We start from the raw sequence: 15319 nt of genomic DNA, 5'->3' as shown, positions 1-15319 counted from the left end.
AGAAACAGTTTATTGTGATGGTTTCGGTGGGCTATTAAAAGTACAAAAATAAAACAAAAAACACGCCCATCGTTTGTAAATCACTGGTTTTATTTACCTTACTCGTATGTTGCGAAATTTAAAGTCAGTAATCGTCTTAAGCATTATTTGGGGTGGAGGATAGGAATTAGATTTTCTATGTCCAGTCATCTTGGTAAGTGATTGCAATTGCTTAGTTTGATGCTCTTGTTTAAATTAGTTAAAATTTTTAATTTTACCCATCGTGTTCGCGAAGCTCAATCCCTTCTTTAGTTACTCTTTAATTAGTAATACTGAATAAACGCACCGATATACCGTACGGTAATTTCTCGAATTAGCGCCCTGACCTTTATTCAATCTTTTAGCTTAATCGAGGCGTTTCTGAATTAGCGCAGTAATAAGACAAAAATTAAAATAAAGGAACTCTGCAAGCCATGAAGCCAGAAATAACTGGAACGGAAAAGAAACTACTCTCCTGCACTGATTCCACTTTTGCTTCTTTGAAAGGGGGGAGGGGGGGGAGGGGGAGGAGGCTTGTTCGAGGTAATGCGGTAAATTCCTTTCCCGCTCTACACTAAAACGAGTTTACAGCCGCTAATTCATACACGACGGATGTCATTTTCCCGTGATCGATGAAAATAGTTATTCACCCAAGGCGGATAATAAAGGAAATTAAAGCTAGAGCAAAGATATCAGTGACGTCACCTATGGTTATTAATATGCCAACAAGAGAACTACTGGTTAGTGAAACAAAGAGTTCTTTCGTTTAAGGTTTTGAACATTTCAATAACAAATATCTTCTCTATTGTAGCTTTATTACAGGTTACATCTCTCTCACACTCATCGTTTCTTGAATAATCAACGTATTGTCGATAAGACCGGTTGAGGAATGCAATCTTATCCATCACGCCTTGAGTTATTCTATCCGACTGCTCTTCATCCTACCATTTTTACTCAAAGCGAGACAACCACTGTAGCCATCTTCCCCGACTGTCACACATTCCAATTGCACAAAGTTGATACCATAGGCTGACTATAGGCCCGTAGCTTTGGCACAACCTGCCGGCACAACAACACAGAAACCCGTTTAAAATGCTTGTTCACCAGAATTTGCAGTCGATCTCTGATCGTTTAAAAAGCTAATTTTTCACTATTTAACCGAATGTCTGGCCAAGATTAGCCTATAAGCACTGCTCCTATCAAATCTCACTACTATGGGAATCAACTGCGCCGCATATTCCCCTCCCCCGTCACTCTTCAGGTAAAAGGGTTAGGCCTTGAAATCAAGCAATGATTTTTTTCACCTAAAAATGTCAACAAAATATAAATAATTGTTAATCTCATACCACTTTGTCCTTCTCTGTCCTCTAGAAGTTGTTCATATTCTTCTTTTGTCAAGAGTCCATCAAGAATATTCTCAGTAAGTTTTGGAAGGACTACAGCAAGGTAGCCTTCAGTTTCTGGCTAAAAGCCAAAATAAGAAAAAATTGAAGCAGAACAAATTGTCATAAATCTTTAGTGTGGATGTACAAGTTTCTGTCAATAATTTTACATTTCAGATGCTGGAAGCATAATCAGGGCCATGAACTCTGACAAGATTGAGGTTACACATTTTCATTTGCTGCACAAGAAATGTGACTTGGGCTCCAGTCAGGGCTCAACACTTATGGTAGCCAACTAGCCACGGACTAGTAGAGATTCAGTTTTGGCAAATGGTTTTCAATTTCCCCTAGCCAGTTTGGATAGTAAACAAACTGAAATTGTTGTAACATCTAAGTTGTCAAAAGCCACTTGGCTAGTAAGTTGAAAACTTAATGTCGAGCAATGAGAGCACAGTTGATTCACATTTTAAGCAGGCAAAAGCAAGGTTATTCAAGGTTGGACAGACAAGTGACCAAGGCAGAATTTGTCCTTACTACACAATATTAAATACAATATTAGGCAGACAAGTGATGAGAATAGAGAAAAATATCAATAAGGAGATTTTATCATTTGAGCTAATACCAAATTCTCCAAACCAACATCATAAGAATTGTATTGTAAAAAATAAGGACAAATACTTATGAGATGAAGGGGTTTTAAAAATGCACTTGGGCAGTTTGTGGAGCAATCAGGAAGCCTAAGATTCTTGCCACCACACAATTAAGAACTCTCAAAAAATCTCTCCTCTCTTTATTAACATGAGTTGATATATTTATAGATTTGTAAGTGCCAAACCTTTTCTAACAAGAGTTGTGGCTTTGTGACCAGTTCTTCATTAACTTCAACCAGCTTTCCTTTAATGCAGCTTGTATAAGATCATGATATAAAAGCATATCAAGAATTAATAGTGGCCACCATGTGTATGTCAACTCTCCCCCAATATGAGGGAGTCTCTTGGAGGCATGGTGTCCTCATGGTTAGAGTACTTGACTCTGGATCTATCGGTCTGGGTTTGAGCCAAGGTGGGGGACATTGTGTAGCATTCTTAGACAAGACAACTTACTCTCCCAATGCCTCTCTTCATCTACTAGGTGTTTAAATGGGTACTGGCAAATTTAGTGCTGGAGGATAATCCTACAATGAACCAGCATCCCATTCAGGAAGAGGGGGGGGGGGGGTGTAGGAATACTCCTAGTCACTTCATGTTACAGAAATTGGAGTTAAGCACTGGCCTGATGGGCCACTTGGCTTGTAAACAGACTTTACCTTTTTTACCTCCTGGATAAAGAAAAAATGTTTTTGAACCACTTGTTCAGTTTCCTAAATCTCCCAAATAAAAGAAAATTTGAATATACCTTTTTCCCTTTAGGAGAATTTCAAACAACATAAATTTCAAATCCATCCAAAAAAGACCTGATTTCTGTCCAAGCGTGGTTATTGTAATTTTGGTGATGTACTTTCACTTTAACAAGGAACCTTAGTTTGTGGTCAGAGACTGAGAAAAACAGTTGCAAGAAAATTTTGGAAGGGGTGGGTGGGTGGAGGGAGGGATGCAATCTCATGTTACATCTTCAGATTTCAGATTTATAGAGTTTGGCCACTCTGACATTAAAAATGGCTTTAGGTTTATTCTCTGGTTAACACTATGCAAGATTTAAAGTGTAAGGGTTACATATATCTTATTAACCAAGCGCGAGGGCCGTACTGGGAGAATATCAGCCCGAGGTCTTGACGGTACGGACCGAGCGCAGTGAGGTCCATACAATAAAGACTGAGGGCCGATATTCTTCCAGTATGGTCCCCAGCAAGCTTGGTTAAAAAGAGATTTATTATACGACTGAAGTTCAAAGGGACACAAGTGCGGTATCATTCGGAACCATTCGGGACAGTGCCCGGTCCAATACTGAGAGAATATTGACCGGCAATAGAGCATTTTGATTGGTTGATTTTAGTTATTGGCCCTCTGACTGCCCGAGTCGTTTAATAATTTTTTTTTATTGTATAAAAATTGTTTTTTTTTTTTTCATACCTATATAGTGAATAATTGCTGCCATCTGAACTTGTGACTTCACAGATTAAAGACTCTGGTTGTAAATGCTGAGCACCTTTCTTCCCTTTCCCTGAAACTTTGTTATCCAGTCGATTGACGTTAGTACTCACTTGGAAATCCACTTTCACCATCTGCTTGCATCGAAGTAATGGGTGACTGGGTGCAACAGTAATCACACATATCCTGAAAAATAACAAGCAAAGTCATTTGCAATAATTCGACATGTACAATCGTCAACGCTAAAACTAGTTACACGTCATGTTTGAAGAGTTCTTCCCGTGTGAAGAATACCAGTCCTGTTTCTACCACACTCTAAATCATCAACATACCCCCTTTTCCCATTCGCTGTTGGCTAAAATTTGGTTTTTGGGGTCGTTCTTCCAACAGTTTCTTACTTGTTTGAATGCTGCAGCACACATTGATCTTCGCAAAATTTCCCCATTATATCTGAGAATTGCAGCAAAAAGAAAAAAAATAGTCAAAATGTTTTCCTAACAAATAAAATCAATAACAAGCTTTAAAATTTAACCACTACAAACCTGTCTTAAAAATACGCGTAAAGTATCGCTCTACGACTGATTTCCTTTCCCGACACTTCGCATCCTCTGCGTCCGCCATTTTGGCACATGAGCAGCCAAGCCTTCTATCTTAGCATCCAAGCCTAAAACAAGATGGAGTCAGTCCGAAGAGGTAGATCGACAAACATCCTTGAAAAACCGCTCAGTAAAGGACGGAATGAGGTATGCAGTGGTTGAAATGATACGCTTTGTGATCGGATAATCGATTATTTTTCGTACTTTAAGAACTATCTCTGTGTTTTGTTGTAGATAAATGTAAGCACTTTTGGCTTGCTGTTTTCGGAGATGGTTCAGTATTGCCAAAACAGAGTTCACACTGTACCGGAACTTCAAAGCAAGTGAGTGAAAACAGTACCCCAGGAGCAGAAAAATCAAAATTCTTTGTTATGAGTCTGCTGCGATGGAAGTCTTGTGTAGTTAATTGAGTGATTGTGATATGTATTTTATCTAACATCTACTGATTCCAGACTTGGACAGAATTAAGATCGATATTCTGTTGGAAAGCAGGGCTCGCCACTAACGGCACAGGGGGCCCATACAATCTGTTTGTGTAGCCGACTGTTTTTTTATAGTGAATGTAGCAGATTTACCGTTTGCCTCGCCTATAGTGATATATTGTTGAGTATGTACATGAATCATTGATAAATAAACGTTGAATTACTTTACCTGTGGTGTATAGTCGTCCTTTTCCCTCAAAAGTGTTTTTTTTTAGCGATTTTGAATAAGTGTGAGTTCATCGTTAATGTAATGTATAAAATAAAGACAAGGGTGGAAGCCTTGATTTGAAAGGGTTCAATCACCCAAGCGATTTTCTCCCTGAAAATCGCATCACTCCACTATCAAACTTCGCAGCATTAAGGTCAAAAGATGCATGATTCTCCTCCTACCTTCCAAACAATAATCCATCCAAACAGACCGGAGCTAGCCCTCGAAGAAAATCAAAATCCCACAGTTTTTGAGCGCCTGGGATACGTAGCAAGATTCTCGTGTGCCAGCCAGAAACCATCACATCTGATTGCCCTTTTCTGATTGGACAACATTATTTTGAATTGGACGACATCATTTTGAATTGGTCAATCAGACGTGATGGTTGCGGACTGGCACATGAAAATCTTGCTATGCATCCCAGGCGCTCAAATACTGTGGGATTTTGATTTTCTTTGAGGGCTAGCTCCGGTCCGTTTGGATGGATTTTTGATTGGAAGGTACAAGGAGAATCATGCATCTTTTGACCTTAATGCTGCGAATTTTGAAAGCGGAGTGATGTGATTTTTGGAGGGAAAATCGCTCAGGCGCTTGAACCCTTTCAAAACAAAGTTTCCACCCTTGTCTTTCTCTTATGCATTACATTAACGACGAACTCACACTTATTCAAAATCGCTCCAAAAAAACACTTTTGAGGCAAAAGGACGACTATACACCACAGGTAAAGTAATTCAACATTTATTTATCAATGATTTATGTACATAGTCAGCAATATATCACTATAGGTGAGGCAAACGGTAAATCTGGTACATTCACTATCAAACAACAGTCAGCTACACAAACAGATCGTATGGGCCCCCTGTGCTAGCAGTAGCCAACTAGCCACAGACTAGAAAAAATTGAGTTTTGGTTGGTGGTTTTCGATTTCCACTCGCCAGTTTGGCCAGTAAGCAAACTGAAATTGTCGTAACATCTAAGAAGTTGTCACTAGTTTAAAAGTTAGTGTCAAGCCCTGCTGTAAGTTCGGTTGGTTGATTAATATGAGACTGAGAGACTGAATAACTGAGCATTATTGACTGACCACTGATGGGCCAAAATATATTTATAACATAACTAAAGCAAAGCACACGCTCTGATTGGTTAATTCAGCATCTACTATTTGCCCATGGGTGCATGCTGCTGACGTGAGTAAATGCTAAGACTATTTTTCCGCGCGCGCTTGTTTTTTCTAATCACATAAGATTATTTTGTTAAATAAAAGGGAACTCTTGTTCCAATGTATCAATGTTATGTTATAAAAAAATGGTGAACGCCATAGCATGTACTATTGAGTTATGGATGCACTTGGGAGGTTTGCTAAGTACTCAAGAAGTTAGAGTCGCACTTGGCTATCGCCTCGTGTGACTCTTAAGCTTCTTTCGTGCTTAGCAACCTCCGGCGTGCATCCATAACTGAAATAGTACACGCTATGGCGTTCACCATTTGTTAAAGATCTTAAGGGGTGAAGATTGAGAAACAAACACATAGACCTCCTAACTACTGTTAAATTTATATGTTAGTTAGCAGGGACAGCAGGAGAGAGGGGGGGGAGAGGGAGTTTTGTATGGCCCTTAGCAGATAGTTTTTGTTCTATATGGGCACACAAAAGGATTCTGGATAGTGGTCTGCTCTGTGAAAATCTGGACTAATTATGAGTGTACAATTAGCCAATTAAATTCAAGGATTTAGGATTATGGCCCACAGAGATACTTCAGGAAAAATAGTATGGAATGCTGTCGATTATTGTAAGTGATGTTGATTTTTGTTAAAAAAAAAACAGGTTGTCAGAATTAGGCCAACAAGTGGGTTCCAGAATACTCGATGTGTTGGTGTTGAGGGAGAAAGGAATGAAAAGGGAAGTGAGAGTACTAAACATTCTCCTTTTCATCAAGTCAGTTTTGTGGAAAGTAAGTAAAAAGTATCATAATTATTATTATTAATAGTAAAAATGACAAAAATGGGTCGCAGACTAACATAACTCTGCTGTGGACTATGGCTGTGTCCTGTCTTTCTTACCCCAATCTCTTCTCGTCCCAAGAATAACTTATTCTTGGGGCGAGAAGAGACTGGGGTGAGAAAGACAGAATAAGTTGCAGAAATGTGGGCTTCTTGGTTCAAGTGCAGACCTAACTGTTCAACTTTAACTTCCATGAGTGACCAAGACAGAATTTCTCCTTACAATATCAGTACAATGTCAAGCAGACAAGTGATGAGATTAAAAAGAAATACCGATTAGGGGATTACTACGGTAGTTGATCTCATTCCAAATTCTCTAAGCCAACATCATAAGAATTCTACTGCAGACAGTAAGGAGAATTAGTAATAAGATCTGAGGTGTGAAGGGGCTAGCCTTTCAATCCAGGGATTGAGTGTTGCAGAAAAAAAGGGATCAGACCACTACATCATTTTATAGTCTAACATGATTCCTCATTTTTTCTCACGTTACATTTTATTTTTACTCGTAATTCGTCTTGTTATTAGATAGGTATTCCTAGTTTTATTGATAGTTCTGTTAGAATTCAATATACATTGCTTGTTAGAATTTTTTAAATACAGGGCCGCAAGTTTATTATTTACTTCAACTATTCCGTACCACCCTCTCTAAATAAACTGTATCTATCTATCTATCTAAAGTATATATCTATCCATCTATCTATCTGAATGGTCTCACTCCCCAGTACCTGTCTGAAATGTTTGCCCATAGTGCCTCTTTTCATGATTATGGACTGTGATCTTCCAGAATGAATCTTGCGCTCCCTAAACATCACACAGATTATTACAGAAACAATTTTGCTTTTACCGGAGCAAGAATCTGGAATGATTTACCAAACAGTTTAAAGGAAGAAACTTGGCTAAAAATGTTTATGGGTAAGCTGGACTACTACTATGAGCACCAGCAAAACTAGTTCTAGAACATTAAGCTTTCTAATAGTAAATATTAACTTGTATTGCGTATGGATTTTATGTAAACCAAATTTTATTATCACTATATATTTTAATTTGATAAAATGCCATATTTAAATAAAGGGTTCCATCCATCCATCCATCTATCTATCTATTTATCTACAAGATAATTTGCTTTCATCAACTGAATTGATAATGGATGGTTTCAGTTCTGAGAATTTAATAATTATAGTCAAACCTCCATTATCCAGACTCATTGGGACTAGATGAAATAGTTCTCATAATTGAGGGTCTGAATAATCGAGAATATCAATATTAAAGAGTAACTGTCCAACGGAAATAACACTTAAAATCAATGAAAAAGGTTTTTACATAGGCCGAAAATGTTGAAGTCAGTCAGTTTGTTTGTCTGAAAGAAGAACATTGCCTTTACTTCACTTTTCAATGCTGTAGTTTTAAAAAGAGTATGGTTACAGATATTGATCATGACTAATTAAAGAGGAACAGAAACTGATTACATTAAGAAAGGGACATTTTATCCTGAAACAAAACATTAATTAACAAATTGTTTTGAAAAAGATATGGTCTACATTTTAACTGTCCAACGGGAATAACACTTCAAATTGATGAAAAATGTTTTTACATAGGCTAAAAATGTTGACAGAAGTAAGTCAGTTTGTTTGTCTGAAAGAAGAACATCACCTTTACTTCACTTTTCAATGCTGTAGTTTTAAAAAGAGTATGGTTACAGATATTGATCATGACTAATTAAAGAGAAACAGAAACTGATTACATTAAGAATGGGACATTTTATCCTGAAACAAAACATTAATTAACAAATTGTTTTGAAAAAGACATGGTCTACATCTTAGCTGTCCAATGGGAATAACACTTAAAATTGATGAAAAATGTTTTTACATAGGCCGAAAATGTTGAAGTAAGTCAGTTTGTTTGTCTGAAAGAAGAACATCGCCTTTACTTCACTTTTCAATGCTGTAGTTTTAAAAAGAGTATGGTTACAGATATTGATCATGACTAATTAACGTTCATGAAAAGTTTGGGACCAGAAAAAAAGGTCCAGATAATTGAGAAATCTGGATGGTCAAGGTTCTGATAATCAAGGCTGGACTGTATTGGATCAACTAATAATCCACTATTTTTTTTTTTCTTAATTCACATAACTTGTCTGCTTGATATATTGTATTGTTATCGTGAGGAGAAATTCTGCTTTGGTCACTCATAAGAGTGAAAGGGTTGTGATATTAAATATCAAACAGGATCCTGTTTTAGAATTTTTAAAATTGAGACATTGTTTATTTATTTATTTTATTTATTTTTTGTGGTGTTTTATTGTTTAGAGTCTAATTTAATTAATTTCTTCTTGATTTCACATTTTATTTCCTTGTAGTCTTTATTTGGCAAAGAAGCTGATAAGTTGGAGCAAGCCAATGATGATGACAAAACATGTATCCTTCTGAAGTTGAAAAAAAACTTTGATTCCCAGTGGGATTCAAAGTTGAACATGCTTCTAGAAATAAAGGTCTTAAGTTAAGAGATGTTAAAATGATTATTACCACAACATTTGATTACAAAGGGCTGCCAGCATCTTTTCCTTGAGGGAGTAAGGTTCACTCTGCATCAAAAAAGTTTGTGAGACCTTAACAGTTCTTTCAGATTATATAATTGAAAAAGAACCTCTAGTCAATAAGTTTATCTCAGTTCCAAAGGACAAAGGTACAGTGAAAAATTTTAAAACCTTTGGAAAGTGAGATATAGAATTAAAAAAAAAATTAATTCGTTTAGACATAAACAGGTAAAAGTAAGTGACTTTTTGAAAGATATTGTGTCTTCTGGAATATTAATGTAACACATCAATTAATCCTTTTTTATAAGATAGTTTATTTTTAGTGTAAAGTGTGTGCATAAGATAAGGCTATTTGAAGCATAGTTAGACAAGGCTCCGAGAGAATTTTCAATATGTGTTATTGTAGTGTACTTGGAAGTTTGAAAATTTAATGCTGAGAGGTCCTTACAGTAAGTTTAAAAAGTGTACACTGGTGTTGGTGCAATCCCACATCTATGAGATATTCGAGCATTGATTTGAAAAAATTTTAAACTCGGGGTTTAGAAGAAATAGGGGGTTTGAAGGTATACAGGGTTGTCGCTAGGTACTGGCTGCCAGTAAAATTCACCTGATGAAAAAGTGGTGATCACTGGTTGGATTTTTGGCTGGCAATTGCATGGTAAAGCAGAATGTGCACTTCTGAGAGTACACTGTATGATCGTTCACCACCTTTGAGCTGCCTTACTTGAAATTTAAGCTGGCAGCTGGCATAATTTGTTAGCTAAACCCCCGGGTCTAAACCTTAAAAAGTTTAGATACACTCATTTGATCCCCCTTGGCTTCATAGCGAGTTCTACTGTATAAAGCAAAATTTTAGAAAATCTAAACTGGTGTATGATCATTATGATTGAAGTGACAAAAACTCTCCCCAGTTACATGTATGTTTGTGGCCCAGGAGAAAGATCTCAACAAGCAGTAATTGCCATGCAGTTTTGTTGATGGCCTAAACAGACTCTTGCCAGCTTGGAGTTTTGCTACCTGGTTTTCATACTCTCTCATTTCATACTTTTGATAGGAAGTCTGAACTGTGCATCTTTCACTGCTGGCATAGTTGAAGCTGTGTTACATGGATGTAATTTTGTAAGTTCTTCAAATATTTTTTTTTAATTAGTGTCATATTGTTGATTTCAATGTAATTAATGTCAGTTAAATATAGTTCTTTAACAACTATTCACCAAACTGGAGGTGGCTGCTGATGAATATTTACTGAGCGACAAAGGTGAATAGCAAAGGACATTTAGAGTTTGAGAAGCCAATCAAAGGGTTTCTTGAATGTGATCCACTGTTTTGGTATTATTCTATGTGGCTTACCACTACCGCTAGTGATTAGCTCTGGGCACTTCTTGCCTTGCATGTTAAGCTTTGAGCGCTTCAGATTTTATCAGACATGTTATGCAGTCACATTTGCTGCTGATCAATCAGCAAAATCAAGTTGCATTGCAATGGTTGGGTGAATTATGTCAAATTTAATCCCTACACTCTCTGTGAATCCTTCACTGTTTCACTCCCATGAGTGACCAAGACAGAATTTCTCATTACAATAACAAAACAATATCTAGCCGACAAGCAGTTAGTCTCCTTCGCAGCTGTCTTTCACGATGTCATGTAACGCTCCCCCGAAAGAAATGGCTGCTCACATTCAAACCACATTCCTTTCCCGACTTTAGCCAATCACAGCTACAGTTCCATTTTCTGGAACTGTCGCGTGCGAAATTTTCTAAAGATGACTCGACCAATAATACTTCTCGTTTTATCTTTCAACGATCTCCTGAGATTACAAAATCAAGATGGTGATCCTTAATGAAGCTTTTCTTCAAGCATCGTCAACTTTCAAAATCGCAGGCTTTAATTCTTACCAGAAGCTTGTGATTCAAAAGTTTGTCATCCAGAAGCAAGATGTATTAGTAAACCTTCCCACAGGCTCTGGAAAATCTCTAATTTATCAAGCTCTCCCTACCGTGTTCGTGTTTTTGCAATAATATCAGTGATGACATAATCTAATTAGTATGAAGCACGTGGGTAATGCTGTGTAATGTATATAGAGCGAGTGTGCAGAAGAATAAAGGTAGCGTGGCAATGCGGATTCCGTGTGGTCTATAAGTTCCCTACAAGATACTAAATTTGGTGACGAGTGGTTGGCTCTTGGCCTCCCTTAGAAAGATTCAAGAATTTCCCTCTTCAGCTTTAGAACCTTTTCAGTTGCTCAATGAAATTTCAGCAGCTGCTTGCAACACACAGCTTTGCATATAAACAACTTGCTGCTCGCATAGCAGCTGATATTGAAGTCCAATGAAGATCTGATTATTTCCACAAAGTTATGGGTACTATTTCCGAAAATAAATACTCTTTCTTGGGCTGCTGAAGGCGAAGAACACATGAAATACTTTGAGGTTTCCTCCACAACTGTTTTTGGCGTTTCACTTGCCATACCATGTGGCTGAAAGGAAATCTCACATAAACTTCACTCGAAAATCACTCGCAGTACCCTGACCTAATTGGTTGTTTGAAACGCTATGGGAAAGAAATGTGGTTCGAATGTGAGCAGCTGTTTCTTTTGAGGAAACGTTGTGTGACATCCCGAAAGACGGCTGCGAAGGAGACTAACAAGCAATGAGAAAAAAGAAAATATCAAATAGAAGTTTGGTTTGTCCAATACTAAACTCTCTAAACTAACATCATAAGGATTGTATGGCAGACGGCAGGGAGAATGACTAATGAGATCTCAAGTGTGAAGGAGTTCACCTTTCAATCCTTTGGGAAAAACCAGCATCTCCCATCTCTTTTAATTAATGTCACTGATCAATAGTAACAAGAATATAGGAGACTACTGAAGCTCTTGATTGCTTTAACCAAATTCTCTTTGTCAGTAATTACTAGTAAGAGGAAATGTGTAGGAAATGATGTTCGGGTGTAAAAGGTTAAGACAAGTGAGGAGTTTTGCTGAGGGATTTACAGTATGGGTTGGCTACATTGAGTTTGCTAATAGATGTAATTTTGTTGTAGCCTGCAAAAGTAACTGCACACTGGCATAAAGGAACAACTTTGATGATCAAGTTTGAAGAGTCGGTAATACAGAGAGACAAGTCTATGGATGGGAGATGAGAAAATGAACTATAAATAATTCATAACATCGACAACATTGCAAAAAAATTTTTTTTTGGAAAGTTCAGCATGAAAATAATTAATTAAAAAGTTAGTTGTGAAAATAATTGTTAATCAGAAGCCTAAAAGTTATAAATAAAGTGGCAATAGAAACAGGTTTTGCTTGTATCACTACCATTATGAATGTGAGCCTTCTTCAAGAAGGGCACATAATTGACACTATGTCCTGGGAGGGGGGGGGGGGTGGGGAGGGAGTGTGCTTATTGAGGGAAGGGCACTTATTCAAGGAAATATGGTATCTGCACATAAACTTCTGACAGGCAATAACTGTTCAGTTACAATCCTTTTCAGTTGCCATAAATTTCTTTGTGTATGAGGCAAGAGAGTGTTTATTCTCATTACCCTTTTGGCAACCTTTTCCCCGAGACTCCTTTGTTCTGCCTTCCTTGTTGTTGAGAAGTGTGACCCCTCCTTTAATTCCTCAACAATGAGGTAAGAAAAAGGGGGAGGAAGCCTCGGAATGAGATTGACATTTTGGCAGGATAATGTATTTCCAGGGTTCTACACTGCATGCTAACATCTGTTCAATTTTTCTTCCACTGAATTTTTGGGACTTGTATAACCAAAGTTGCCAAAAAGCAAGTGTAGGGTCTTAGCGTGCGGAATTTTTTTGTTTTTCTCATTCAATCAATCATTAGGGTGTCCTTTTGTGTTGTCGCTGCTTCTCGTCCATCCTCGGAGACCCAGGGGCTGTAAGTCGATTTCAAGTTAAGGGCAAAAGAGCCCCTGGGGACATTGTCTTACAAGACTAGTTCCAAACGGTCGCACTCGTTCTGGCATCTGATTGGTGCCAGAAAATCTTTGTGTTTTTCTGCCCAATCAGAGTGAAGTATCCTTTGGAGTCCTTTCGTGTGTTTTAACACGCACATATACAACAAGCTCTGTTGCTCGCTATGTTTGTTTGGGCCGTGCGACGAAGCTTTGCCCGAGGTGAAAAGTTTCAGTCTCAGCACACAATGTAAGAGAAATCGATCAGATTGTCCGCGAAATCTTACCGGAAATTATACTGAATACTTTCGCAGGTATCACAAGAGAACGTGTTTAAAAGTTTGCGAGGTTCTTATAAAACATAATTGTTGCAAGCATTGATATGTCGCTTTAAACGTTAGATGAGATGTAAGCCTAAGTCTCTCAAGATTTTTTGTACAATTTGCTGTAACTGAAACTTTTCCAATCCCGTGAAGTTATTTCGTCGCACGGGCCACGCAGGTATGTCGATCAACTGGCGCTTACGCAACTTTTTGTGCACGCCCGGCCAAAATCTAATGTAATCTTCGCTTAAAAAAAAAGAAAAAGCTGAACGTGGAAACTTTTGTTTATTAGATGTGGGTAGATAACCCTGTACTAAGCTGACATTTACAATAAAGGAAGCCCGCCCTTTCCATCTAATATTTCTTGTTCTTTGGTTTTGTTTTCCCCAATGAAAGCAGCATCGATTCCCAATGATCAAAGGTATTTAACTTGGTCTTCAACAATCGACAAATGAGGTGAAATGGCAATGACCAAGGGACTAGAAGAGAATCCGTGGCCTTTCGAGCTCAAGAATTTGAACACTGTACACAGCAGCTGAAAGATTAAACTTTTTCCAAACCCCTTCGGTAACTGTCCGAAACACATCTCCTTTCCACGATGTTCTCGATTAGTTTTGGTCAAGATTTTAATTAGCTAATCGGAAACACAGCTAAGCTTTCTTTAAGCACTTGCTGGAGGTCGTCCACGTACTTAACGTTCTCTGCAACCTTGGCCATATTGCGAAAGACTTTACTACAAAGCAACGATTAGAATTTGGCGCGCACAGAAGGTTAAGTTAGCGTAAGCGCCAGTTGCTTGACATACCTGCGTGGCCCGTGCGACGAGATAACTTCACGGGATTGGAAAAGTTTCAGTCAGAACAAATTGTACAAAAATCTTGAAAGATTTAGGCTTACATCTCATCTAACGTTTAAAGCGACATATCAATGCCTGCAACCATCATGTTTTAAACGAACCCCGCAAACTTTTTAACACGTTCTCTTGTGATACTTGCGAAAGTGTTCAGTATAATTTTCCGGTAAGATTTCGCGGACAATCTGATCGATTTCTCTTACATTGTGTGCTGAGACTGAAACTTTTCACCTCGGGCAAAGCTTCGTCGCACGGCTCAAACAAACATAGCGAGCAACAGAGCTTGTAATATATGTGCGTGTTAAAACACACGAAAGGACTCCAAAGGATACTTCACTCTGATTGGGCAGAAAAACACAAAGATTTTCTGGCACCAATCAGATGCCAGAACGAGTGCGACCGTTTGGAACTAGTCTTGTAAGACAATGTCCCCAGGGGCTCTTTTGCCCTTAACTTGAAATCGACTCACAGCCCCTGGGTCTCCGAGGATGCTTCTCGTCGTTCATTAGTATTTTTTCGCTGGTCAGTTAGCTTCTGTTGTTTCTGTGTCACGTATCTTCATTAATTAGTTTCTTTCGTAATATAGGCACTAATTGCACTTTAAGTTAGCTAGTCGTTTTCGCATGTATAAATTAGTTTTTCTCAAGTTCAGAGTTTTGTCTTCCGTCAGTCATACAGTAGTTCACTTTGAGCAGTTACTCTAGTTCATCTTATTTTCGCCTTTTGGCAGTTTATATTCGTCCAGCAGTTTCGTAGAAATTGTAACAATGTAAGTATTGTCATTTCAAGTTTATTCAGTGTATTTCTTTCCTGTCACTTTTATTAGTCAATTGTTGTAATTTCGTATTCATTTATTGTTTTAAGTTTCGACCCACATAACATCAACATCATTCGTACCCAATAAATACGTCTTCATCATCGTGGTGTTGTGAG

General features: G+C 37.9%; 2 protein-coding genes across 3 annotated transcripts; one reads left to right on the top strand and one right to left on the bottom strand.

Annotated features, from left to right (window-relative positions):
• Positions 1–69: 69 nt before the first annotated feature.
• Positions 70–4120, bottom strand: LOC111340004 (protein Abitram). Of its 2 annotated transcripts, XM_088738956.1 has the most exons (6): positions 4030–4120; positions 3886–3937; positions 3470–3673; positions 2236–2305; positions 1365–1482; positions 70–1077 (listed from the first exon to the last, which is right to left on the bottom strand). In XM_088738956.1, exons 1-6 carry the CDS (start codon positions 4106–4108, stop codon positions 1052–1054), a joined length of 549 nt encoding a protein of 182 aa, XP_088595082.1. In that variant the 5' UTR covers positions 4109–4120; the 3' UTR covers positions 70–1051. The 2 variants fall into 2 exon arrangements, with proteins under 2 accessions (XP_088595082.1, XP_088595083.1); XM_088738957.1 differs by lacking the exon at positions 1365–1482.
• An 18-nt stretch (positions 4121–4138) lies between these two features.
• LOC148720720 (trafficking protein particle complex subunit 5-like) lies at positions 4139–12599 on the top strand. The gene is made up of 7 exons (XM_088738955.1): positions 4139–4230; positions 4318–4406; positions 6593–6719; positions 9125–9182; positions 9391–9450; positions 10356–10420; positions 12344–12599. The coding sequence occupies exons 1-7, from the start codon at positions 4162–4164 to the stop codon at positions 12440–12442; spliced, it is 567 nt and encodes a 188-aa protein (XP_088595081.1). The 5' UTR covers positions 4139–4161; the 3' UTR covers positions 12443–12599.
• Positions 12600–15319: the final 2720 nt, after the last annotated feature.

Source organism: Stylophora pistillata, chromosome 11 (genome assembly GCF_964205215.1).
Source record: "Stylophora pistillata chromosome 11, jaStyPist1.2, whole genome shotgun sequence".
NCBI classification, from domain to species: domain Eukaryota; kingdom Metazoa; phylum Cnidaria; class Anthozoa; order Scleractinia; family Pocilloporidae; genus Stylophora; species Stylophora pistillata.
This window is presented reverse-complemented; position numbering and strand designations above follow the sequence as displayed.

What these genes read in the sequence shown, in the direction of transcription:
- LOC111340004 (XM_088738956.1), bottom strand. Translation starts at nt 4,108, where the DNA reads ATGGCGGACGCAGAGGATGCGAAGTGTCGGGAAAGGAAATCAGTCGTA. An exon ending in TACGCGTATTTTTAAGACAG is followed by an intron (nt 3,938 to 4,029) that starts GTTTGTAGTGGT and finishes TGCAATTCTCAG; the next exon opens with ATATAATGGGGAAATTTTGC. An exon ending in CACAACTCTTGTTAGAAAAG is followed by an intron (nt 1,483 to 2,235) that starts GTTTGGCACTTA and finishes TTTGGCTTTTAG; the next exon opens with CCAGAAACTGAAGGCTACCT.
- LOC148720720 (XM_088738955.1), top strand. Translation starts at nt 4,162, where the DNA reads ATGGAGTCAGTCCGAAGAGGTAGATCGACAAACATCCTTGAAAAACCG. An exon ending in CTCAGTTCCAAAGGACAAAG is followed by an intron (nt 9,451 to 10,355) that starts GTACAGTGAAAA and finishes TACTTTTGATAG; the next exon opens with GAAGTCTGAACTGTGCATCT. An exon ending in TGTTACATGGATGTAATTTT is followed by an intron (nt 10,421 to 12,343) that starts GTAAGTTCTTCA and finishes ATTTTGTTGTAG; the next exon opens with CCTGCAAAAGTAACTGCACA.